General features: G+C 36.1%; 1 protein-coding gene across 1 annotated transcript in view; it reads left to right on the forward strand.

Annotated features, from left to right (window-relative positions):
• ARHGEF38 (Rho guanine nucleotide exchange factor 38) overlaps positions 1 to 16,600 on the forward strand; it is a 120,752-nt gene that overhangs the window by 48,908 nt on the left and 55,244 nt on the right. Inside the window, exon 3 of the mRNA XM_033106284.1 lies at positions 7,648 to 7,771. Within this exon, the coding sequence (XP_032962175.1) occupies positions 7,648 to 7,771 (124 nt within the window). The remainder of the gene's footprint in view (positions 1 to 7,647; positions 7,772 to 16,600) is intronic.

Genomic DNA, 16,600 nt, shown 5'->3' on the forward strand with positions numbered 1-16,600 from the left:
GAAGGTGTGGGAATGACAGTAGTGGAATGGCTAACCCCTTAGAAGCTCCAATTTTATGACCCAGGTGAACTTCTAGGTATTTGTTCTATGTCATGTGGTTTTGTTGGTAATTTCTGCTTTACAGGGGCTACCATCACATACCTGCCCACCACATCTTTTTTTCCACACTTTTGTCTCACTCCTCTTTTTGGCTTTCATTTACCATCTCAAGCAAAATTTTTTTTTTTCCCAAAAGTCTCTCCTAACTCTTCAAAATTACGTTTAGTGAGTCCAGGACTTTCCTAGTCTTTGGTTATTTTACTGAATATCAGAACTCTGCAATTGTGTTACTACATGGAAAAAGAATGGGTGACTGTTGAGCAAGTCACTTCTAATATCAGTAGTTACTTTCAAATATTGATCTGAAGGAAAGCGATGTTCTACTGAAATCGTTGAAAGTTTTGTTTGTTTGGTTGGTTGATTTTTAACTGGTTGGTTTTTATACTAATGAGATCTGAGTCTGAGTATGCAAGAAGAAGAACGAATAGACACATATGTACACACACACACGCACACACTCATACAGACAATAGGTACTCAAGTGATCAAAGCACAAAACTGTTTATCTCAGTCATTGTGCAGAGCCAGAAGAAGCCCTTAAATATATATATATTTTTGGGCTGATTTGGATGCACAAAAAGTTTATGTATTTTTCTTAAAAGCTCACTGGTTGTTCCAAAGAGTTTCAAATTACTTTCTCTTGTGCTTTGACAATATAACTCGATATATATATATATATATATATATATATATATATATATATATATATATATATATATATATATATAATCTTCTAAAGGATCACAACATATACTGGATCTTCATCTCAAAAGGGCTATTTCTAGCAGTACTATTTATCCTCTGAAAATCTGAAATTCTAACTGTCTTGTATAAAATTCTAACTAGGAAAGGATAGCAAACCTGAAAAACCTGAAGACCACCTCCAACGCTCACCAAGTAACTTCTTTTCTGCCTGTTCCTGTGTCAAGACAGATAAGAGAAACAAAAGCAGGGACCCTTGGTCAGCTCTCTACCAATATAAGCACTTTATCTTTTTATTATTAGTCAAAAAAGTTTGGGATGGACTTCTCAATACTCTTTGTCAGAGACATCAGGAGCTTCTCAAATTTCACCACACCTTTGTTGGCTCTGCTCTTTCTCACCTTTGTTGGCTCTGCTCTTCCTCTTGCATGTGCTAAGATGTCTGTCTCAGAGTCCCAGCCTTACTGTCTGTAAGGGGGTTGACATATCTTCACTGATATAGGTCTGTCCTCATTAATGTCTCCTGGTCTGGATCCTTTCCGGGCAGTTATCAGGTAACTTGGGCATTTAGCTACAAGATTAATTAAAAGACTTGCTGTCTAGTAGTGATATTGATTCCACTTGTAGTTGGACTCATGGACTCAATTAGGTAGTGTAGAATCTAGTTTCACAGCAGGAGCTTTCACACATACAAATCAGTAGTTCTGCGAAACCTGATGAAATAATGGCTAGTTTACTCTGAAAAGCTTTGTAATCTAGAAGGCAACGAAGTCAATGCCATAGTAATTAGATAATTATTCTAGCCCTGCAGTTGTCAGGGCCTTCTGCCAACATCCTCTTTCCACTTGCTACAATTTCTGTCTCACAAGTGTTCCCCTTCTCAGTTGCCAAAATAAAAAAAATAAAACAAGACCTGGTTCTTCCCTCTCTGAATATCACCCCCTGGGTTTCCACCTCTTACAGTTTTTTAAAATACATTTTCAACTTTCTACCACTCTCACTTTACTTGTTACAGTTACACTCTTCATATCACTGGACTTACAAGGCTTCCACATTAATAATGGAACAAATTAACTTAGGGAATACATCCGGGCTTCACCATAGTATTGTGGAATCCACCCCTTCTAGAAGACAGCTCCATTATGGAACTGTGTATTCCATTCCACCATAATGGAACTCCCTTCTAGGAGTGGTAGATAGTTCTGCTACACTGAGTCAGATGATGTCTGAGTTTCCTTATATGGAGTCTAACATAGGGTCCAGAATTGAACACTGTGTTGAAGCTAGATTACTGCCAAACCACAGCCAATAGAAACTTTGAAGTCTTTTCTAGAAACAATTTCCAGAGAAACATTTTGTTGGTGGCAATCACAGTGGCCCTGAAACACAATGTTATTAATTTTCTTCTGTTTTCTACAGTTGTATATATGTCATATAGATAGATAGATACATAAATCTGAAACTATAAAGTTGTGGGATTTTAATAATCAGATTAGAAGCCTAAAAATATATTTCCAAATTGAATTCAGAACATTAATATCCAACTGAAGATTTTTAATCCAGTGGTTATCAGAAGAAAAACAATGTTCGTAATTGCTGCTATAATATGCCAAAACTTGTTAAAAGTCTTAAGAAATATTAATAACTTTAGCTTAGAAATTATGCTTATGAAATTTGTCATAACGAAATAATCATGGGTGTGAACAAAGTTTTAGCCAGGCGAGCTGCTTATAGTAGCGAAAATGGTAATTAGTTTGGATTTCAAAGATTTAGTGACTGGTTAAGTAAACTACAGTATTTCCACATAATGTTGACATTAAAAATGGCAATTGAAGAAAATTAATGACATGAAAAGATGTCCATGTTGTGCTAAGTTAAAAAAAATTAAAACATTATTTGAAGTATATAATTTTTTTGTGCAGACGTACACACACAGAGAGAGAAAAACAATTTGTCAGGACATACCTCAAAATATCAGTGGTTATTACTTTGTGGTAGAATTATAATCAATTGTATTTTTTTCTTTTACTTATCTATCCATCTTTAATTTTCTACAATAAACAAACTACTTTTATGATAGTAGTTTAAGAAAAGAGGTTGTTCCTAGACATATTTTCAATGTTCACTTTTAAAGCTGTGCATTATTGGAGGTCTGCATGAACACACCTAAGAATATTTGGCTATTCCTCCCTGTGACTCTGTTAGGCTGAGTGTCCCAGGGCTCATTAAACAGAAAACAGTGAACAGGGATTTCCCAAGTGTAAACTATGGGGGAAGTTTGGCCTCTGTCAGCAAATTTTCTAGGTACACTAATGGCCAAACTGAGTATAGCACTTTGCCTTTGTAGATAAAATTAAGTAGAAAACTATAAAATATCCACTTAATGTGATATTTTGAATAACCAAATTAGGTGATTTTGATTGTTTTCTTTAAACCACTTTTTGTCTCTGCATACTTGTTATTCGGAGCCCAGTAGAGTGATTACAAGGAACATTTTATAGATGACTCCTACAAAGAAACAGATCATTTAAATTGCAGTGAATTATTTCAATTCAAATCATCAAACTTTTATTGAGTAACTAGGTGTGGGTCCAGCATATATTAGACATAGTGGGGTATTCAAATAACTCACAAAAGACAAATGTCTTGGTGGAACTCACAGTTTTTACACAGAGATGGATAAATTAATAAATATCCCTGTTATATATCATGGGCTTCAATATAAGCATTGAGTAATTAAATAATACAAAGTAAGAGTCATGGAAGCTCAGGAGAGGGAGAGGTTGATTCTAACCAAGAGAGCAGGAAAGCTTTCTTAGAGGAAGTGAGATTTGAGCTAAAAATAAAGAAAAGTGTACTAGTCCCCTATTGGTTATAGGTAACAATAAAATTAAAACTAGCTTAAATAAAGACATTTTATCAACTTCTGTAATAAGGATGTATTCCTTTCGGTGAGCTAGATCCAAGAGCTTACATGATGTTGTCAGGCTTAGCTTCCCTTTCTGTGTTGATTTTCATCACAGTCAAGCTCCCCACAAAGATGACTTCTGAAGACAGAAAATCAGTGAAGAGTCTCTTTGCCTCTGCTTGGGAACCTGTCCATTCTAGGCCAAACTCTGTGGTCAGCTGTATCACCTACTGCTGTAGGGAGTGGGGGAGGGGCCAAGGCACCATGATTGACAGTTCTACCAGATGAGGAGCCGGGACTTTCCCCAGAAATGCAATAGACAGAGCAGAGACATGGCCAAAACTAATGGACAAACACTATCATTACCACATTCCATTTCAGCTGGGTAGAACATTGTAAGATAATATGAAGGCAAACCATGTGTGAGCAAAGGGAAGAGCTTACCCTAGGATGTGAGTGCACGGAATGCTTTGAAGACAGTGAGTGTAATGTTTGTTGGGTAAAAAGGGATTCTATACCCACGATCATAGTCTTTGAACTTACAAAGTTTTATAGATGTTTTCCTTTATTTAGACATTTTTACTTGGGGAGTTTTGCATACATGCAACTGCCAGTTCAGCAATTATTTAAATGTAATGGGATCTTGTTATTTGAAATATATCCTGTGATAAATACTTTTGTAAAGCAAAGAATTAAATTGTCACCAGAAACACTGACCTTTAATTTTCTGTTTTGTACATTTAAATTCTTATACATTGACTTTGCTAGAATAATGTATAGACTAAATCTTCCTTCAGAAAATGAATTTTTAATCCATTTAAACATAACTCGATATAAGCTCTTAGAGCATTGCCTCTTTCTAGTAAAAGTGATGATTCTTAGAATTTATATCAATAATTATAAAATTATCTACCAGTTTTAAAAGCATATTTGGACCAGACATTTGTTTATTCTTTGGCGAGCAATGACTGACTGTGAACTCATTTTATGATTCACAGAATCCCCATGGGCCTGTGGTGATATAGACAGCTGAAACCAGGCCAATTGAGTTTTAATCTTTCCTATCCTTTAGAAATAAATGAAATTAAAACCTATGTTTTTGTTACTTAGCATTTGTTGCATTGAGCTAAGATTATAAATATAGAATTAGATACTTGCTAAATGAATTTAAAATCTAAATTTGTCTAATTAGACAAATATACAAGATTTTGACCTTAGAAAATGAGTGGTAGAAGTGACAATTTAGTGAAAAACTCATGAACAAACCCCCCAAAATTCCAAACAGAGATGTTCAAGTATTCTATTAGTAGTATTTGCTGGTCATGGACCAATGCAGAGCACTAAAAGGTCAATTTCCAGTTCTTTCCTAAACTTCATGATTTTAAACATGGCACCTCTCTTCACTCAGCATGAGTTTTCCTATCTTCAAACTGTTCATATTTTACAGAGAAGTTGGAATGCTATATGAAATAATATATATAAAGCACTTAAAGTTCCTTAGGACAAAGTTTCCACAACAAAATGAAATAACATTAGGGCACAAAGTATGAATTATACCTGACCTTTTATCTTAAAAAGTAAGTATATTAGGGATGAAATTTTACACTTTAGAAGGACTCGTCTCAAAATGTGAGTTTAAGAAATATACGGTTAGTACAAAAATTTGATTCATATACAACTTCTGGAAAACATCTTGCAGTGTACAAATGTACTCATTTGTGATTTAATTAATACCCAATGCATAAAGCAATTCCTTAGAATAAATAATGTGTTAAATCAGTGGTACTCAGAGATATGTGACATGTGAGTCTTTAAAATTATTATTAACAGAAAGAGCCACATAACCATTATCTGCTTTTTTGATATTTTGTATATTAAATGTACTTTCTAATATAAAAAGGAAAGTCTTAAATATCCATAGATTTCAAGCAGAAGAGCCACATGTGCCCTATCCTATTACAGTGAGTGCTTAGCGAAGGGACATTTTGTGAGACACTGGGTTACAGACCCTAAGAGCTAATAAGGATTGCATTGTAATAATGTCCTGTGGTGATATGGATAATTTCCGAATACATCAAAACAGAAAACAAGTTGTATAATTCTATATTGAAATAAACCCATTGCACATAACCATGTGGAATTTGATTACAACTGAAGCTGGAAGTGTTTTTGAGGACAAGACTAATGATAGAAAGATGAGAGCTTTCTCATGATGGCTGAAAGAAATATGTACCGCCAGACCACATTGCATAAAAAGTAAGTGACATAGTCACCACATTTTAACAAGGTGCAATGTGAAATAATGCTTCCATGTTTAATAACAAAATATCCTTATCAAAGTAATATCCATGTCCAGCATGGGGAACAATGGATGGATCAATGCCAAAAAGGATAGGATAAAAAGATGAGCTACCTACTTCATTCCTCCCCCATCAAATAGACCTAGCATACCTAAAGAAACTAATGCTGAGAGCATGAGAAAGAAGTCACAGTGGTTGGCTTTCATCTTTAGACTTCCTCTCGGTCTGTCTCTTATATTTCCCTTAATTTCTCGGCCTCTTTTTTCTAATCCTTAACTCAACACACTGTCTCTCTCTCACCCCTGATTTTGCTGACCTGTTTTTTGTTTGTTTGTTTGTTTGTTTACCAGCAACTCTGCTTTTCACCTTTGAAGCTGACTTGGCTTTTCACCTATGACCTCATGCACGATAAACCATGGGTAAAAGACATCTACTCTTATTCCCCGTGGTAGCCCAGTGGTGTCTATACTAACCTTTCCATGAATGACCCAACTATACACTATTTGATTATGAAAGATCTGATTTAAACTCAAGAGAAAGATTTGGAGTGAGATCCAGTAAAATCAGGACCTATGTCTCATCATACTCCTCTTAGTTTGTTTAGGAGAGTTGGCCACTTTTCTACTACTGTGTTTCCCTGAAAATAAGACCTAGCAGGACCATCAGCTCTAATGTGTCTTTTGGAGCAAAAATTAAGATAAGACCCAGTCTTATTTTAATAAAATATAAGCCTGGGTCTTAATATAATATGATATGATATGATATAATATAATATAATATAATATGATATAATATAATATAATATAACATAATGTAATGTAATACGATATAATATAATACCAGGTCTTATATTAATTTTTGCTCCAAAAGACACATTAGAGCTTTGGTCTAGCTAGGTCTTATTTTCGGGGAAACACTGACAAACTTGCCTCCGACAAACTTTGGCTTCTATTGTAATTCTTGGTACATAGAAGGTCCTCAGGAAATATGAAATAAAAGGATGGATGGATGAATACATGAATTGTTTTAAGTACTAGCTATAAGATCCAGGAATGATTACACTGGTTTTTGAGGGTGTGCATGAAGTTACAAAGTATGATGACTCTATAATTAACAGAGCATGTATGGTGAAGATTTCCATTCACATTTCTTTTTTTTAAAAAAATCAGGAAGCAACTCAGCACGTCTACTTGTCATCACTTTGAGAACATCTGTGGTTTTAAAACAGCTTCAAAATAGTTACTTGCCTAGAGTAAGGTCAGACTTCTGCTGTATAAGCAGTATGCTAAATTCATGTACACAGGTACATACCTTCATAAAGGGCAGTTTATAAAAATACCCATTAGCTGGCCCACATCTTCTTCACACCATGGTTTTTATAGTGACATGTAATGTACATTCAACTCACTAAAACTCAGTCAAAATAAAGAAAAAGACAGAGGTAACAGATGCACCATCCTAATTTCTTGCATGAAAAACTGCACATTTCCTCTAGAAATCCCAAGTAAGAATGTTTACAGAAATGGTTGATGGAAACAGCATGGGCTGGCATATAAAACGCTTAGTATTTACCAGGAGAAAATATCCTAAATACAGTCTCTGTCCATCAGCTGGTGCTCAGTGTTTGTGTTTCCTCAGATTGACCGGCTGGATGTGGATAGCTTGTTTAGCAATATTGAATCGGTGCATCAGATATCAGCCAAGCTGCTGTCATTGTTGGAAGAGGCCACAACAGACGTGGAACCGGCCATGCAAGTAATCGGTATGTTTACTTTTTTCTCAGTTCTACAGTACAACAGGAAATAATATTTTAATAACCTCCCTTTGCTTTGGTTTTATGTTTCTGACTCACCAAACTTCCCAGGAGATCTATAAATGCTAAACCCATCTGCAGGCTCATTGTAATTACACAAACTCTGTATTTATTTTCAAATGGGTTTATATCCATTTGCTGAAGTCTCTCAGTAGCACTAAGCACACCGTTTGTTTTTTAATTTTCAATCTTTCAAACTCTTTTTCTTCCAGATGTTCTCTCATTTAGCTTTATGGCTAACATTTACTTGAACCTTAAAGAATTAAATATTTAAATACTTTAATAGCTTTACTGATTTTAGTCACAGTGTTTTTCAGCTCTTATGCCTGTGAACCCATTGATGTTTGGGTTGTAAACTTTTTTTTTTTTCGTGAAGAGTCTATATGATTTGTGAGGCACACAAGTTCAACTTTTTCTGTGCTTTTCCTTTTTTGTCTATATTATTTGCTTTTAAAATACGTTTTTACTCTCAAACCAGCATAAATTATGTTATTACTCGGGTCAGATTTTTGAAACAAATAGAGATATCATTGGAAAAGTGTTGAGCCAAAATTTTATTCTCTCCACTTCTTGGGACTTTCAATGGAAATACTGTATATGAACTCTTTGAAGGAAGTTGTCACATCCAAGACCTTATACACATGGTGCCATGTAGGCCTAGAATTCTTAAAAAAATTTTTTAAATTACTTCTCTCTTTCACACATAATATGCAACATATGCTCATTTCAAAAATATTAAAATAGTTCGTGAACACACAGGACAATAATAAACCCTCCAATGCCACTGTCTTCCCCATAAGTAATCACTGTTATAAGTTTGATATGAATCTTTTCTTTGAGACAGAGACACAAATACACCCACCTTATAGATTTAATGATTATGTCTTTATTTGTTAATGGAAGCTAGAGTTATAAAAATGGCATGAAATTGGTCTTGTTTAGTATTTATGAAGGAGCCAATGTTTGATAAGCAAGGCTAATCTAATACTAAAGGTGAATCAACCTGGTTATTTGTAGTGTTTTACACACCAAAATGGCAGTCCACTCAGAAAGATTCTCCCACAGACAGATTTAAATTCAATCATTTCTTGTGATTAAATATCCTCATTATGTACTGAATGTTTGTGCTCCTCCAAAACTCATATGGTGAAGCCCTAACTCCAAATATGATGGTATTTGGAGGTAGGACCTCTAAGGTACCTTAGGTTTAGATGAAATCATGAGGTGGGGGTGTTGTCCCATGATGGGATTAGTGTCCTTAGAATGAGAGGAAGAGAGATCAGAGTATCCTCTGTCTGTCCTCCGCACTATGTGAAGACAAAACAAGATGGAAGCCCTTTTCAAGCCAGGAAGAAGGTCCTCATCAGGAAGTGAATCTGCTAGCACCTTGAATGTGGACTTTCCAGCTTCCAGAACTGTGAGAAATAAATTTCTGTTGTTTAGGACACCCAGTGTTTGTTATTTCATTATGGCAGCCTGAGCTGATTAGTATAGTTTCCAATAAAGTGTAAAACTATTTTCTAGAGGAAGGACTGTATTTGTTATATTTTTAGTATGGTTCATCAATTCATTTATTAATTCACTCAATGAATCGATATTAAGCAGCAGCAAGTTCAAAGACTAAGGTGCTGTGTGGCATTGTCAGGTTCCAAGAGATGCAAGTTCATCTCTGTCCTTCAAAAGTTTGCCATCAAATAGCTCCTTGACTTGAAGGTATTTGTATAATACACCATCAGAGTATTTTCTACACTACTGCAGATATTCAGAGGATAAAGAGAATATTTCTAGATGGGGAATCATAGGATTTTTGAAGACATTACTTGAGCTTAAAGGTATAGGTCAGATTTGAACAAGTGAGGTCCCGGTTGGGGACCTCTAAGCAGAAGTAGAGCATGAATAAAAGCATAGACAGAAAGTGCCAAATGACAAGCGTGTTTAGGAAATGTTAAATGATGGAGTCAATCTTGAGTGCAGGATACGTATAAGGGAGAAGTGAGCAATGAATCTATAAGTATAGAATAGGGACAGACCATACGTGGAATCAAAATTTAGAATTCACTCTTCAGGTAATGAGGAGCCATTCAAAGATTTTTTAGCAAGGGTGTGATGAGACACAAAAGTTTCTGGAGAAAGACAACTATGGTAGCTATCAAGAGAGTGGACAGAAGGAGAAAATGAGTCCTAGACAAATAGACAGGTAGTTCAGGCATGTGGTAACAAACATCTAAGCTAAGTTGGGTATAGTGAGAATAGAAAATAGTGGCCAGGTTCAAGAGAAACGTGGAAGGAAACATGAACAAGATTCAGGGTTTGGCGGCATATGCTGGAGTCAAAGACAAGTTCAAGGAGACATGTATCCTGATTTGCCTAGAACATTCAGATTTTGATAGGTGCGTTAGTATTGTATTACTGTGTAACACATCATCATAACCCAGTGCCATCATAAACCCTGTACCAGGTTTTGCAATAACTATATTTGGAAAAATATTTTGCCTATTGTTCAAGCGTTCAGTCCAGTTTAGTATTTGTCCTGAATTTTCTCCCTTTTAAAGGAGGATCATTATTAATAATTGCATTACAAGAGATTTGGTAAGACGTCTACATTGTACTTCAATTTCTGACATGGTGTGTCCTAGTAGAGTGTAAGAGGCAGGTGCATTTGATAGTTTTCTCACTGTAACACATGGTCAACTCTGAAAGATAGCCTCTCTCTCCTTTCCCAATCTTTTCTAGTCTCAGGGAAACTTACATCATCCTTTGAAGGACAGCAGCCAGGGCACTGGCTAATAAAATGATGACATTTGGAGATGAGCAGCTAGCAACAGCTAACTGCTTCCTGTTCCGATGGTGGTGGGAGATACATTTGATGCAACAGATCCCGCCAGCCACGGAATATAGCAGCAAGTTGAGTTATGGCCCATACTGGATGGGCCATGCCGTGACCTCTGAGAGGCTTGGAGCCACCATAATGACAGTCAGTGGGGTTTAGTGGGACCTGTAGGCAATTAAAGATTAGATGTAAGTGAAATATGTGTGAGAAGTAGAGGCCGAGCCATCTTGCTACAGAGTATCTAGATGCTGTTGCTGCTACTTATGGTATAAATCTATAACTTTTTATTGTCTGGTTATGCATATTTTATTTTGCAATCAACCTATTCAGAAGCAGGGGTTTGATGTACACATTTTTAATAAAAATTGTCTATTTTCTGTTTCTCAAGAAAGTTGATGATGAGCATAGAACACACAAAATACAATCTATATGGGGTCTTTAATGCTGTCAATTCCTATGAGCCAATCAGGAGACAGAAATCTGCTGAAGAAGTAACAACATCTACATCAACAGGTAGTCACTGAAAAGTCTGTGCCCATTTTTTTAAAGCACACTTGGCATTTGGCATTTGCTGTCCATGCTTTTGTCCATGCTGTTACTTCCATGTAGAATCTTCTTCCCAACCTGGATCCTACTTGTTGAAATCTGATCTAAACCTTCACGCCCAAGAGCACATTATTTAATATATGCAGATGCAGAAAGTGTGTTTACAAATCACTCCATGCAGCACGACTTCATTTAGGTCAAATGGCAGTTATCCTCAATTAATTATTTTCATTTTTAATTCTGAGTTTCCTTGGGCCTGTGATAAATGTAAAGCAATGGCTATTAATGTGTTGACACCATAAGCAGAAGATTTTGCAAGCAGTTAAATTATGACAGTTTTATAACAGTATAAGCAGATGAATTAAACAGAAAATCAATTAATTCCAATAATGATTTAAAAGCATTTAATCCAATTCACCGAATCAAAAAAAAAGCTTTCTGTAGTTTATTGTGTCAAAGTTTCATTTTCTGACCTTATTGTAAATGCTATTAAACTTTAAAAATTAAACTTCTAAATGCAAATGGTAATACGAATATATATTTTTAGCGGAACTCAGCATCACAGTAAAATAATGTTTTTACTAAAGAAAAAAATCTGTGGAGCAGAAATGTACTTGGGATTGATGGTGGTGCATATGTAATAAAGCTGTGCTATTAACTGAAATGGTAACGAGTCAAAATCCATGCATAGTTTTATATATACAAATTTAGAGTCAACTACCTACAAAAGTTGGAGGATAAGTTGGTATTAATTTGAAAAATAATTTTATGCATGACAGTACACACTTTCTTTTTTGCTGGTCACTGAACAGATTTCAGAAATTGCATTTTATTCAAAATCAGTTGGAAGTTTTTAGATAAGGTATCCAACACACAAAGGGAAAAAGTAATTTTTTAATCTTTATAATTGCAATTATTGAAAACAAAATTGTAAATGGGAAGACATCAAAATTTATCCCTATAAAAACAAGGAATTAGCTTTAAAAAATTAAACAAGGAGAGTCTATATTGTGTAACATAGTTAATTTTGAAATTTTGTAGTTATATTTTGGAAAACCTGACTTATGGAAAGAAGCTTTTGATGGAGCCCCTATTTAATTGTATGAAGTAATATCCTGTACCAGATTTTGCAATACCTATGTTTGGAAAAATATTTTTAAAATCATCAATAAAAGCAACTTATTTGGTGAGCTTTATTTTGTAAAAAAAAAAATAATAATAATCCAAATGGAGGAAAAAGACAGTACATGTAAGAATATTTTAACTCAAATATTTACACATTTCAATATGAAGTGATATATAATCAGAATTTCAAATCTTCCATTTAGCAGAATTATTTTCTGAGCTAATTAGGTACCTCTGTGCTCCCAGGAGAGTATTTTCCCAATTAAAAATATTATGGCTGACATATTTGAGCAGCAAAATAAATAATGCTAGTATTGGATTTAGCCATAGAATAAAATAAATATCAAGTCCATACCGACATAAATAAATGAGAAAGAAAAGCTCTGCCTTATAGATTTCAATGAATAAATGTAGTAAAGAAGAGGAAAATAGAAAATTACCATTATGCAAATACTATAGTCATAATTGTTGCAGATAAAATCAACTGAGCCATGCTAGATTTAGTGGCTAAAAGTTTGAGAAGTATAGTTTTAATAGTTTCAAAGTATCTCTTAAGTAATGATTAATCTCAAAGGGAAAAGTGGTAACTTGACAGTGAGAAACCAGGCAGAGAACACCTTAACCAAGTGATCAAGGTCAACAACACCAGGAAATAACACATATTCACATCATGAACCTTGTAATACAATGCACTGAAGGGGACACAACTTCATATGTGTGGTACTTTTTTCCATAACATGTACAATCATGTCCAATCATGAGAAAACATTAGATATCAGCAAACACAAATGAGGGATGTTCAACAAAATAACTGATCGATAAATACTCTTTTTCTAAAATGTCAAGGTCATTAAAGGTAAGGTAAGACTGAGGAGCTATAATCTTTTAAAGGCTACAGAGGACTAAGGAGGAATAACACGTAAATGCAAGTGGGAACCTGGATAGATGTTAGAACAGTAAAGGAACACTAGTGTTGAAATTCAAATAAGGTGTTTAGTCAATGGTATTGAAACAAACTTCATTTCCTTTTTCTGACAATTGCACTGTGGTTATATAAGATGTTAACATTGGGGAAACTGAGTGAGGAATAGTATTTGGACCCTATTGATACTGTTTTTTGCACCTTTTCTATAAGACTAGTTCAAAATAAAACAAATTAACAATATGGCTTACAGAGAAAACTCAATTAAATATGTCCACAATTTCAAATTTGCCAATCATAGATTGCAACTTTGAGGAAGATTATAGAAAAATGTATTTAAAAAAATTAAAACAGTGAGGCTATATTTGAAAAGGAAAGAGTTAGAGTCCTGTTTTAATTTCCCTATCCTTTCTTTATATTTGGACTAGTCTTGTGGCTTACTTTGGCTAATAAAATGTGGCAAAATGACATTCTACAACAGCCTTGCGACATCCACTCTCTACCCAGGGAGAGAGAAGGCTCAAATTGCCCAGTCATTCCAAACAACACAGTGAAGGCCTTGGACCTGTGAGTAAAACCCTACTCAGCCAGCTGGTCTCCAGCCAGACTGCAAACGTATGAAAAGCCCCCATTAGCACCACATGGCGACATGCCATCCCCGCAGAGCCCTGCTCAGATTGTCAGCCCAGAAAGTTAGCAGCAAACACTGTTGTGTTAAGCCTTTACATTTTGGGGTGATTTTTTTGTGGGTCTGCAGCAATAGCTAACTAATATAAATTTACTGAGAAATTAATTTAACACCGATGAAGAGGAAACGTTTAATTTGGAAGGTGGCTTTTGAGCTGGGGCTTGAAGGATTTAGAAGGGTGGAGACTGGAACAAATGACTTTCTAAATGACAAATGGCAGAGAGGCCTCAAGGCAGGAGAGTATGGGAATTTCATACAAAAGACAGCCATCCAATGTGGCTGTCACAGTGCCACGGGGGCCTCCATGACCCATACATGGCAGCTATATTGATACAGAGTTCACTGGCAATTTCCATCACTAAACATCTTTTGCCAAAGTTCTCACATTTCATAAGATAAAACTGATTTTTGGTGAGATATTCCAAAATCATGTTACCACAGAATGAAAAGCACAAGTGTCCCATTTCTCTGTCCTCAGATGGCACAAATGAGAGTTTGTGATTCACAGCTTTAGTGCCAAAGGGAAAACTTTCCTGATACCTAGATAAACCAGGAGGAGGATTTTACTCAATAATAACCTTGGGGTTTGGATGATGTTCAGGTTTAAGCACAGAGGGATATGTTTATAGATATGAGAGCTGTGGGGAACTGTCTGGACTATCATGCCAAGATAAAAGCTGGATTTTAAAATCTTGACTGAAGCAGACTCTGTAAATAGGAAACAGGCTCTAAATCTTTAGAGATGGGAGTATGAGAATGTTGGCTCTTGTTTCCACTTAAATTGGAGATCAGTCTGCAACAATTTAAGAAAATAGTGAGCAAGGACAAAACAAGTAAGATGATAGCATAGAGCATAAGAACACAAGAGCTTTAGTATCAGTTTGGCTTAGTTTTACATCCTGGCTCATCTGATTACTAGATGTGCGGTCTTAGGCGTGTTACAAAATACTATTGAACTTCAGTTTCTTATCCGCACATCTGAGGCAATAATACCTACCTCACCGAGTGTTTGTGAAGATTAAATAAATCATATATAAATAATGCTAGCCCAGTGCCTACCAATAAACATCCAATACATGCTACTACTGGCTTGTTATTATCCTGAGAATATGAAGTTTATCCATCTATTTGCAAAGGTTGGTTTCTCATGTATGTAACAATTTAATAAAATGTGCATTTTTTTCAGAGGCCCTGATCACGTTTTTCAAAGAAATCAGATTTACTGGATGTGTGTGGTTTCTAGATGCTCCCGATATCTATGCATTTTGGTGATTCATAGAGCCAATAAGGCAATGCTTTTTTTTTCCCTATGAAAGGCTATTTAACATATCTCAAGTATCATTTCCACATTTGGTGGAGTGTATGGCAATTGTAGAAGCCAATTTCCAAAGATGGCCCTCGATGGACCATGACTCCTGGTAGTCACACTGCTATGTGATCTAGTCCCAGACTGACTCTGGACTGACTGTGAGACTCACTCACGAATACAGTGCAGCAGAAGTGACACTGTACCAGCCACTGAGCCTATGCCTTAAGAAAGGCTGGCACTTTCTACTTTTGTGATTTGGGGAGCCTGCCATTTAAGAAGTCCAGCTACTCTGCTGGAATATTACTGGGAGAGGTCACATGGAGAGAGATTAGACCTGAGACTATGGAGAGTAAGAAAGTGGTCCAGCTGCCCCCGCATCCCAGCCGAGGCCAGCTTTCCAGCTGTCCCTGCCAAGGCATGAAACTTGTGAAGGAGCCATCTTGGACCATCCTGCCAGTTAATCCCTCGATGACTGCAGCCCCAGCAGCCATCCAGTGGAGCAGAAGAGCCAGCCCACAGACTCCTGGGAGAAAATCAAAACAGTTGTTTAAAGGCACCAAGTTTTAGGGAGGTTTGTTACATAGCAATAGATAAGCAAAACAGGGCTTGAGCTCTCTTACAGGCATTTGCAACCATGTTACCATGTTCCAAAGTATGAAAGAAAAGACTAACTCATGAATATGTCAAAGTCTACTTTAACATATGTTAAAGTCGCATGCACACTGTGCTGAGAAGCAGAGCTGAGAGAAGTTTCTGGTAAAGGACTTGCAATTTCTTAGATGTCATTTCCTGAGGGGGAGTTCATCCTTGAGTAGAAAGACGACTTACTCTTCTGTTCTTTGAAGGTGTAGTGGATGATGTACTGTTGTTCTCCGGCAGTACTTTGTTCTCCTGAAACAGTGTCTCTTGTATGTCCCTGAAACAGGAATCTGTGCCTTTAGCAGTGATTTTGCGAGAAAAGCATTAGTCACTGACAATTCATGTTATGATGCCATGTGGGAGACGCCACAAAGTAGCTCACCTGAATGATTTTTCTAGTGTTATCGTTGTTATATTTTGTGTGTGTGTGTGTGTGTGTGTGTGTGTGTGTGTGTGTGTGTGTGTGTGTGTTACTCAGGACACAGATAGGCTTGCCCTAGTTAATTCTGGCCCACTAGGTCAGATTGGGACAGTCCCAGACCTATATACTAACAAGTGTGAGGCTGGCAGGGGGAGGGAGTCCCAAATGTAGCAGCTGAAAGTTCAGGGCAGTTTGTTCCAAATCTTTGCAGTAACAGGGAACCTGTCAGTTTCAGAGTATATGACAGGAAAAAAAAAGGGGTGGGGTGTTCAGGGTCAAGTACACATGAGTCCACACA

Source organism: Rhinolophus ferrumequinum, chromosome 5 (assembly GCF_004115265.2).
Source record: "Rhinolophus ferrumequinum isolate MPI-CBG mRhiFer1 chromosome 5, mRhiFer1_v1.p, whole genome shotgun sequence".
Classification (NCBI taxonomy): domain Eukaryota; kingdom Metazoa; phylum Chordata; class Mammalia; order Chiroptera; family Rhinolophidae; genus Rhinolophus; species Rhinolophus ferrumequinum.